The 11471-nt window shown below is 45.3% G+C and overlaps 1 protein-coding gene across 1 annotated transcript; it reads left to right on the top strand.

Annotated features, from left to right (window-relative positions):
- Nucleotides 1-8898: 8898 nt before the first annotated feature.
- LOC146062920 (uncharacterized) lies at nucleotides 8899-10255 on the top strand. The gene is made up of 2 exons (XM_083174930.1): nucleotides 8899-9580; nucleotides 9665-10255. Exons 1-2 carry the CDS (start codon nucleotides 9176-9178, stop codon nucleotides 10253-10255), a joined length of 996 nt encoding a protein of 331 aa, XP_083031056.1. The 5' UTR covers nucleotides 8899-9175.
- The last annotated feature ends 1216 nt before the right edge of the window (nucleotides 10256-11471 follow it).

Below are 11471 nucleotides of genomic sequence, written 5' to 3'. Positions count from 1 at the left end.
CGAATTGTTCTTAAGTGCTTGGTAAATAATATCTCGTTGCCAGCCAATGCATGTTCCCGGCTGGCGTAATACATTGGCAATACCCTCTCTCATTGCAGCAGATACTGTTGGTGGCTGCAACCCCCTTTTGGCTGAGGTGTGTTCTCATTATGAGTGGCAGGTTTACCTTCCGAGAAGGGAGGAGTTAATGCATAAGTCCACAAGGCCTACTAGTTTGGCAGTCTACATTTTTTTGGGAATTGTGGGCATGGTTCCCAATTTTGAGGGTCAAGGTGGTTGCTTTTGTGCCACTGGGTAATAATGCGCCTGCTTTGGACGGAACTTAGCGCGCTAAATATACAGCGTTCTTGCACTGGCATAGTCGGCTGGGTTATCGGATTCGGATGGGTCACTGTCATGGATGATTGTCTGGTTGTGGCGGCTGGGGCTCATTCAGATTTTGCGTCCTCCTTTGGCTACAATGGACTCATTCCTTTTGATGGTTCACATTTTGCTATTTATTCAATTATGTCAGTCTTGAAGCAAGGTATCCTGCATGTGGGTCTCATCGGGCGACTAAGGGACTCACCAGTTTGTATCGGGTTGGTCTGAAGTCGATATTTGGACACTGGGTAAGTGGAGGGCTGGTGTGTTTCGGGCTGCATGAGACCATCGCCTGTCAGTGTGCCCCCTTGAGGAGTTATGTACTCATCGCAAATGCCTTTGTGTTACCGCCAATTTTGATTGTGGCTTTTGCCGGCTGGTGGAAGTTTTGAGTAATTGCCTCAAGTCAAACTGGGTGACCCACATCTCTCCCCCCCCCCCCCCTCCATTCCGGTAAGGTGTTTTTTCTGCTTTATTTCAAAACTTTTGCATCAAATTACAGGATTTGCTTCTACCAGAATGTGGTAGGTGCTGTTACTTATCCAGGTCATTGGCCATTCTCATATTTAATGGTCGTCTATGGCACAGGTACGGTCAATGAGACTTTTTTTACAGAATTACAGCTGGTTAGGTGGATTGGTCAGTAAACCCTTCAGTTGCAATCAGTGGTGCAAGTAGAATTTTTTTCTTGGTGGTACTGATAGCCTCCACCAAAAATGGGCGTGGTCATGTGTCATGCGTGGTTACACAAAGCTAGAGGAGTGACTAAATGACAATAGTGGCGTGGCATCAGGAGAAAGGGAATGAGAAACAGAGAATGACTGGGGGTGGGTTGGCTCTTGCTTGGGTGAGAGCCGGGCAAATTGTGCTTACAATTGTGGAGCCTGCTCTTCATGCTGTCGGTGCCGCTGATGCCTGTCAGTGTGACAGGCTAAATCAGCAGTTGCTGGTAGCTGCATACAGCACCAATCATAACGCTGGGTGGGCAGGCTGTGGATGCATCATATTTAGACTTAAAATAAAAATAGAATTGACAGTGGGTCAGGTGGTAAGTGGTACTGCGTACCTGCAACATATTTCTTACAGGTACTCTGTACCACGCCGTACCCCCTTACTTGCAACACTGGTTGCAATGTTTTGAGTAATTTTTTCTTCAGTATGCAGAATGTCTTGGGTTCCCAATATTTATGATTATTCACTTAAGGGGCAACGATAATATTGCTTGAACGATAGGTTTCGTAGCTGCGATTGGCAATGGAAATGTGATTGGATCACATACTGTATCCTGAAGCTGATGAAGTTGATCTCTGACCATGGATGGGGCAGTTGGCCTGGCAGTAGATTTTTATTTAATTGTTGATGTTATTTTCCGGATAGAAGGCTAATCCTTATTTTTCAGGGTGGTCAAGGATAGTGGCAGAAGGTCAATCTTTGTCCATCAGGGCAGTTGACCCTTCCTTATTATCGATTTATTTTATTTTTGCATAGCTTTTGTGTCCATATTTTTCAACCGTTCTTCTCACCGCCACCTTAGTTTAGAGGAGGGACCTTCTTATTAGAGTTAGTTATAAATAGGCCTTTCTCTTCAAATAAATAAAAAGCCAACCCCTTTCATGCCATAAATCAGTTGTGTGAGTCTTTCTTTTTAAATAAGTGGTTATGGAGTGATGTGTGCATGCATCTGGCTGTGTAATATTTATGACACTAGTGAGTTTGGCACTTATATTTGTAAAAGGTGACTACTGTACTATCAAAAAGATTAATCGGAGGATGAGCAATGGATCACCTGCAACACCATCGGCCAACTGCATGACCCATGGGGTCACATAAGCCGTCTTCAACAGCTCCTATCAGAAGTCAGAGAAGACAGAGATCCTGGTCTCAGCACTCTTTAAAATGGAGGCCATCATGCTCCCTCCCATCCACAAATGGCAAAATGCATCATGGGTCCTACACATAGGAAATATACCACTTATCAATACTTTGCAACATGATTTCAAGTTGCCCTAGGACCTGAATCAGGTACATAGACAACAGCATATCATGGTTATGGTATATCGGATCAATGATTTCTAGATCAACAATCACGTAGTCGGCAAATAAAGATCAAATGCCTTAAAAGAGACAACTAAAAAAAGCTTTCAGCAACTAGACCGACAGTAAAGACGATTGATGCAAGCAAAAGAGCGACAGTATGTGCTTGACATTGACAACGTTTTTTACATTTTTGGGGTATCCACAGATGGACCCTTCTTCAACTAGCCTTCTCCGGAGAGCCATGGTAAACCATGGCTCACCAAGGCTTATTATCATATATTGTTCTCAGATACAATACAATACATAGAACAATACAGTAGAGGATTAGCAGGGAATTAAGGGCCTTATTCTAGTTCACTCTTTCTGACAAAATCCTTCTTAGATGGACAAAACCATGTGCACTGCAGGTGGGGCAGATGTAACTTGTGCTGAGAGAATTAGATTTGGGTGGGGTTTTACTTCAAAGTGAGATCTATATTGCAGTGTAAAAATAAAGCAGCCAGTATTTACCCTGCACAGAAACAAAATAACTCACCCAAATCTAATTCTCTCTGCACGTTTGACATCTTCCCCCCTGCAGTGCACATGGTTTTGTCCATCTAAGAAGGATTTTGTCAGAAAGAGTTAACTAGAATAAGGCCTTAATCCTATTAAAGGGCTAGATGAGGATGGTTCTATCTGTATGTCAACATAGATGTACTGCATCCCCTCTTATGACTCGCTGTGCTCCCTATGGTTGGGCATGGTGTCTCACTGTGCTCAGCACACTATTTTTTCTCCCTCTGGGATGGTAAAAGTATGAACAAGTCGGTTAAAACAAAAAAATCATTAAAACATTTTTCCTGTCTACCATATTCCCTTTTGCTTGCGTCAATCTTCTATTAGTGTCGATCAAGATTCTGCAGACTATTATTAGGTGTCTAAACTATTATTGGACGGCCACGTGATTGTTGACCTAGACATCATCGATCCGTCACCCGGATACACATATCACATGTCAACCTCAAACAACATGTCAGTAGCCCAGGTACAGATTATTGATACAACTGATTTGCAGCTGTACTTAGCAGTTGTGGCACCAGAGGTGGGGCTGCAGCACAGTCCAAAATTCCAATAGGGGATCAACACCAACTGCCAGTGATTCTGTTTGAAATGGCAGTTGGTGGGCCTCTGGAGCCTCCCCTGGTACTTGGTATTGTATATATCTAGGATATATAGAATAGCTTTATTGTGAATAGGAAATAGATGCAGGTGCACTTTTCAAATATCACTAATTAAAATAGTGATTAAAATTTGGGTGGAGTGTGTTGTGAAATCTAAATTGCAGTGTAAAAGTAATACAGCCAGAATTTACCCTGCACAGAAACAAACTAACTCACACAAATCTAACTTTCTATGCATGTTACATCTGCCCCACCTGCAGTGAACATGGTTTTGCCCATTTTGAGAACAAATTTATACTGCTATCAGATCTGAATAAGGGCCTAAATCCTGATAAAACAGAGGTCCTTATGATAGGACCTCAATAGCAATGGACAAGACTGCAGCATATCCATCCAACTGGACTGACACTTGAGGGTACAGAATTAAAAAATTCTGATCATGTGCGGAATCTTGGAGCGGTACTGCATCCAGGGCTTGACACTTAAACATCAGATATCAGCTAAATCAAATCCAAATTCTGAGGAACATAGTCAGAATCAAACACTTAATCCCCTCTGAAGATCTGCGAAAAGTCATTTGCCGGGTTAAAATCCCGGGTCGTCAGAGTGTTTACAACACCTTCAATCCTGGGTTTTCGCGCGCTCCTGTGTAAAAACACAAGTAATTAGGGCTGGTGTAAAAGTGGTATAACAATGCATTATAAACAGCTCCACCCTGAAGGGCAAGTTTGTATCTTTTGTGAGGATCACAGTAATAGCAGTGGTTGCCCTGGACCCTGCCTGGCCACCTAATGTAACCTGTATACTTTCTGGCAAATTAACCCCTTCCTCCAGGCCATCAAAACATATGGGATTACTGGGTAGGTGCCATAGGGCCCCACAATGCTGGGGGCCTTTAGCAGGGGTTTGTTGGTGCCTCTGGAGTTTCTTTGCTAGTAGGGATTGCTGCCTGACTACTTTTATTATGAATTTCACTAAATTTAGAGCTTCCTGTAAATATTCTCTACCGGCCTGCAGCCAAACAGGTGGCTGGAAGCATGCTAATTGCTGGATGGCTGATAGCAGATAGAGACACTGCAGGAAGTTATCATTTTAAAAAAAAAAACATAGTAGAGGCTGCAGTACATCGTTTAAGGCCCAAAATGCCATCAAGACGGCCCTGCCCTCCTCTGCTATTAACCCATTATTACACACACACAAATATGCAGAATGTTATGCATCTCCCTTTGCATTGACAGGCATGCGCTGAATGTGGTTGCTTACAAAAACAATGAACTGGTCACATAGGGGCCATACAGGGAAACTGCAATATGACTGGGGTTGAGACTAAGGGGAATCTCATATACCTGGTCCATTAAAAAGGTCTAAATAGATACACAAATATATACAGTACATAATATCTGGGTGTGCTATGACTGGCCAACGGTCGTGATCTCTACGGTCAATATACCGACATAGGAATCCTGGCCGACGGTACTCCGACAGAGGGGCAAGCGCAAAAAGCCCCTTGCGGGCTCCGTGCCTTGCCACATGTTCTATTCTAACTCTATGGGGATTGTGGATACCATGATGGAGAATAGCCCCGTTGGTTGGTTGGTTGGGATCCTGACTGTCAGGATTTCAACATCGGTAAACTGACCGTCGGCCAGTCATCTGGCACCACAATATCTATCTACCGTGCAAGTCTATACAATGGATAGATGATAGATAGATAGATAGATAGATAGATAGATAAAACAAGAAAACAGCAGCGGCACTACAAAATTAATACAGACAATTTAAAGCAGCACCATGTGGTCAACATTTCAGCACTGTTATTGTGAGTGCCAACTAGTGTGTGTGTGTGTGTGTTGGCTCAGTAATCTGCCAAGATCGCAAATATCCAACCATTTGCTCCCAAAAGCTGGAAAATGTACAAAAACAATCATTTGCATAAATTGATTAAATCGAAAGGATTTAACCAATTTGCTTTAATTACTGCAGTGTCTTACCCAACAATTTCCTCAAGTTTCGTTCAAGTGTATAGGTTTCTCAGATACCATCTTCTCACAATAGACAGGGTCCGATACAATTCCAGCAATGGGAATAAGTTGTAAGTTCAGCCATGCTTCTCCTATCCTCACATCACACATCTTCCAACTCATGTATAGATAATCTCATTATTCTTCCTAGTTACTGATTTAACTGGTCATTTCTCACAAATCAGCATTTTGCACAGATGTCTAACCTGTGACCTCTGCTCATATATCCTTTTGCCTGCTGTACAAGCTTAAGTACTTTTGCACTGTAGGTTATAAAACAATATTGTAAATAATGCAGCTTAAATACAACAATTTATTTTACCCATTTTCACACAATCTTGAAAAGAAAAATTCAGAACAGAATTGAATTGCTGTGCTAAGCAGCTGGTGATGCTTGGATTAAGCTACACGTGCTGTTCTTTGTTGCACAGTGTGAGATGCAGAGAAGGAGGTATCATTTTTTGGTGCAGAGGGAGGCCAATCGCCGGCACTACTTACGCCAGAGAAGAACCTTGATCAAGTCCAGCATCTCATCCATACTGCGTGTGACCGGTATGTCAGCTCGTACACTGTGGGCTAGAGATCAGCAACATGGCCAGGTTTTCTGGCCTACGGTGGAGGCATTTGACGATAACCAATGGCTGGCACATTTTAGGATGTCGCATGGCACCTTTTATTATCTTTTGGAACTCCTCTCCCGGGCACTTACCAGGCAAACAACTCCTTGGAGACAGCCCATTTCCCCTAGCAGGAGACTGGCAATTGTCTTGTGGTGGTATGCTATCCCTGGCGAGTACCGCACAATTCTGCGCTCAAACAATTATTATATTTTAGTGCTGCAACGGTATAGGAGTTGTCCAGTCTCCCAGGTTAATGTAGATAGTAGATACATTTATTTTATACCTAGTTCACTAATGGAATAAGTGAACTACCCTCTATACTTTAAAACAAATATATTTAAAATAAGATATGAATTCATTCCATAGATATTAGTAGAAGTATGTAAACATTAATCAATTATAAAAAAAAACATATTTAAAAAACATACACTGTATATATATGAAAGTTTCTAAAGTGGAAAAAATAGGGGGGGGGGGAGGGGGTTAAATGGAGCAAATACCAACAGCAATGGTGATGTCTTGGATGATAGATGCTTTGGGATTACTGTAACCCACAATAAAAATATGGAGGGATTAAGCTGGCAACAAAAGATGTCACTCCTCTGAATGTGCTCAGTTTTTCTATGAATGCACAGAGCGGCGTCCCGCAACTGGTGCGGATGTAATCGTGGTGGTGATCACTGTATACAGACCCCGGTGTGCAGTAAAGGTTTCTGTTTTGGGCTGCGTGTGATAAGGTGGGTGGTGGCGAGATTCTGGACCTGCTTCCTGTATGTTGCTGCAGCCGCCGCTGTCTCTGGGGTTGCCAAGGAGTTACAACCGGCGTTGTGCTGCTACAGGCCACCTGTGGTCCGGACGGATGGTGAGAGGGACCCCGACTGGACCACCGATTGTCTCTCTCCCTTACGTCCACAACAGACCTGCTCTACTCACCCAGACCTCCTCTACACGGTACCGGCTCCTGCTCCGTCTCCCATTCTGCTCTAGCGACCTTGGTTGGCGGCATCTCTCTCCTCGTTCTGAGATCCCTGAAGAGGTAAATTTATGTGTCTGGTATTTTGCAATGCTTATGTGTGCAAAGAAGATTTGGGCTTAGTCAAATAAAACTAAGGATTCACAATATGAGGATGTTTTTTGTGTATGAATGTTCCCCTATAATATATATACCCATACAAAGTCTGTGCCATAATGCCCAAGTTTCCACCTTAAGTTCCACTGCTCTATATTGATCCTGTTTTTTCTTCGCAGAAGTCAAAGATTGTGGAGGTACCAATCCACATCATTGGTGATGCTACTTATCCTTTAAAAAGGAGGCTAATGAAAGGGTGACACTTAGGGTACCAATCTTAGGGTGACACTGGAACAGATATGGTACACCCATACTTGCCAGCTCAAGGGACTTTGGCGCTGTTTGCTAAAGCGCAATGACATTGACATTTCCCTTGTTCCTGACATTGTGGCAGCATGCTGTATCTTGTATAACATTTGTGAGATACAGAAAGAACACTATCTGTCGGAGTGGGATGTGCAAGATGAGCAGGTTGGCAGTGAAATTGTTCCCGCCCCCCCTCCCTCCCTGAGGCCCAAAGTGGTGTGAATCCGGCAGAAGTAATACGTGCCACTATTACAAATAATCTGGATGCCATGTTGCAGTAAATAATAAATCATTAAACTGGTACTTTATCCATACATTTTTATTTCAATTGCATTTTTTTCATGCATTGTAAATGTTTGATAACTTGTGTAACATAATGCCTTCATAAGAGAGGCATTGATTTGGATAAATCAAGTACGTTTACAACACAGGTCATGTGTAAAGGTGCGTACCCACGGTAAGATATAGTGCAAAATCTAGCACACTATCTAGCTGGTTTCGAATAGCATGCTAGATAGTGCACTATATCTTACCGTGTGTACGCACTATCCGACGTACGATGCGCGCTCCCGCCGGTCGTCTGGGAGGGAGCTGGTCGGGTGAACATGCAACTGAATTTTGGCTAGAAAGCATAAGATACAGTGCATATCGTACGGCACACTGTATCGTATGCTTTCTAGCAAACAATGCGCGTCATCAGCGGCACGCCCTGGCCACTTCCTGGACACTGCCCAGACACTCCCCATCAGCCATTCCGCGGCGCACACGCACCCAGAGGAGGCCCGAGGAGCTGGAGCAAGGGGAAAAAACCACGACGCACGCACACACCCAGAGGAGGCACGAGGAGCTGGAGACAGGCACAAAAAGCAAGTACATTTTGTCATGGGTGTTTCAGCTGCGGTGTGGGTGCGTGCAAGAAAATGGTGCTCGTTTGGGAGGGGTCGCCTGCATACATCAAGGGGTAGGTGGGGGTGCGTGCATGAAAATGGTGCTTGGTTGGGAGGGGTCGCCTGCATACATCAAGGGGTAGCTGGGGGTGCCTGCATGAAAATGGTGCTTGGTTGGGAGGGGTCGCCTGCATACATCAAGGGGTAGGTGTGGGTGCGTGCATGAAAATGGTGCTTGGTTGGGAGGGGTCGCCTGCATACATCAAGGGGTAGGTGGGGGTGCCTGCATGAAAATGGTGCTTGGTTGGGAGGGGTCGCCTGCATACATCAAGGGGTAGGTGGGGGTGCCTGCATGAAAATGGTGCTTGGTTGGGAGGGGTCGCCTGCATACATCAAGGGGTAGGTGGGGGAGCCTGCATGAAAATGGTGCTTGGTTGGGGATGGGAGACCTGGCTGCATGAAGGGGATGGAGGGTGACGCTGCATTATCACAGGGGATGGAGGGGGAGGCTGCATTATCACAGGGGATGGAGGCTGAGGCTGCATTATCACAGGGGATGGAGGCTGAGGCTGCATTATCACAGGGGATGGAGGGTGAGGCTGCATTATCACAGGGGATGGAGAGCTGCGTGAAGAAAGTGCTTTATTACAGTATATGTGATGTCAGTGTTGTGTTGATATTAAATTTTTTTTTTTTTTTTTTTTAAGAAATGGCAACCCCAAACCAGGAATTTTGGACAGGATTTCTGGACATGTATGAGTCGAATGAGTGTCTGTGGCGGGTCAAGGACAAAAATTATGCTAATAAGGAGAAACGCAACAAGGCACTGCAGGAAATGCTGACATACGTCAAAGGCATAAATGCTTCTGCCGACATAAAGTTTGTGAAAAAGAAGATTCAAAATTTCCGTACAGTATACTTAAAAGAACGCAAGAAATATGAGGATTCCAAACGCTCTGGAGCCGGGGTAGAGGAGATTGAAAAACCATCTTTATGGTACTATGATCAGCTCCATTTCCTACAGGATCAAGACCCCCTAAGTCAGTCACAGTGTTCAATGATGGAAGTCTCTCCAGGGCTATTGCCAGAGGAGGAAACAGATAATAGCAACGTGGTGAGTGTATACATAATTTTATTTACTGTGTTATTTAGCTTCATGTAATTTGTTATTGACAGTTTATTTTTGTGCACATTTAAGGTCACTCTTTCGGATGCGGAGACAGAGCCACCCAACACCCAACAAACCGAAGCCGAGCAGACTGCTGTGGTGGTGGAAAGCACACCTCCGTCAAGACCCAAGAGGACCCTCACCACAATCAAGTCTAGAGCTTCCTCAAGTTCAGCACCAAACCGTGCCGAGCGGTTTCTCCAAAGTGCAGAGGAGGTTCTGCATAAGTTACCCAATGAATTCAATGCTTTTGGTACACATGTTGCACAGGAATTGGAGGCAATGGTACCAGACCAGCGCATCCATTTCAAGAGGATTGTATATGATCTGATGATACGGGGTCGCAGTGGCGAATTAAGGCGTGATATTCACCTTGCATCATCTGCATCATATACAATGCAGCAAGGCCAACGTCCTCCCCCTAACCAATACCCATCTCGCACATCATACCCACCACAAAGTTTTACTGAACATACAAGCCCACCCTTGTATTGTAGCCCAAGTGCTACCTCATCACAGCCCCAATATCAAACTTCCACTCCCGGCCCGAGTGGTACCCCCTCTGTATGGGTGGGTGCACAGGCCACTCTGCTTTGTGAGCCTGATCTGTTCAAGTTGTAAATGTTATAATATATGCAGTCCCTATGGGTAGTTAAGATATCTCTGTTCCTGATATCTAGAAGTTAATGCTGAGCCGTTAGGAAGTAGTGATATGTGGCTTGATGGAAAGTTGTTGTAACACATTACTTTGAAGAATAGTTTTTATGATCCGCAAACAAATCATACCTCATTTTGGTACTTGTTTCCTAGCACGGCCACAATCGTAACTAATCGTGTCCCTTAATTAAGGGACACGATTAGCCCGATGGACCCGATTTCTTTTGAAATCAGGTCCATTTTGCCGGCTAGGAAACAAAAATCGGGGGCATCGCGTCGGTCGGGACCATTAACATTGGTCCCGACGCGACCGACGCGATGCCCCCGATATTTGCATTGACTTCAATGTTAAAAAAATTTTTAACATTGAAATCTTGTCGGGAACTGTAAAATATCGGGGGCATCGCGTCGGTCGGGACCATTAACATTGGTCCCGACGCGATGCGACGCGATGCACCCGATTTTTACATAGGATTCAATGTTAAAAAAAATTTTAACATTGAAATGGTGTAAAAATGTTAAAAAATGTGAAATGGGTCAATATGACCCATTTCACATTAAAAATGTCCCCGTCGTCGCCCCACGATAGACGGCAACCCGAAGCGTGGCGAGCGCAGCGAGCCCGCGAGGGGCGGCGGTACGCGTCCTCCGACCTTTTCATGCCCTACTATCCACTAGGGCGTGGAGTGAGAATAGAATAGTGTGGCGAGCGCAGCGAGCCACCGAGCCCGAAGCGTGGCGAGGGGACGCGGATACCTTCACAGGTAAACGCGTCCCTTCGCGGGCTTCACAGGTGTCCGTGGCGACGCCGACACCTGTGAAGCCCGCGAAGGGACGCGATTACCTGTGAAGGTATCCGCGTCCCCTCGCGGGGCTCGCTGCGCTCGCCACGCTTCGGGCTCGGTGGCTCGCTGCGCTCGCCACACTATTCTATTCTCACTCCACGCCCTAGTGGATAGTAGGGCATGAAAAGGTCGGAGGACGCGTCCTCCGACCTTTTCATGCCCTACTATCCACTAGGGCGTGGAGTGAGAATAGAATAGTGTGGCGAGCGCAGCGAGCCACCGAGCCCGAAGCGTGGCGAGGGGACGCGGATACCTTCACAGGTAAACGCGTCCCTTCGCGGGCTTCACAGGTGTCCGTGGCGACGCCGACACCTGTGAAGCCCGCGAAGGGACGC

This window comes from Crinia signifera, chromosome 3 (assembly GCF_055691185.1).
Source record: "Crinia signifera chromosome 3, ASM5569118v1, whole genome shotgun sequence".
Classification (NCBI taxonomy): domain Eukaryota; kingdom Metazoa; phylum Chordata; class Amphibia; order Anura; family Myobatrachidae; genus Crinia; species Crinia signifera.
This window is presented reverse-complemented; position numbering and strand designations above follow the sequence as displayed.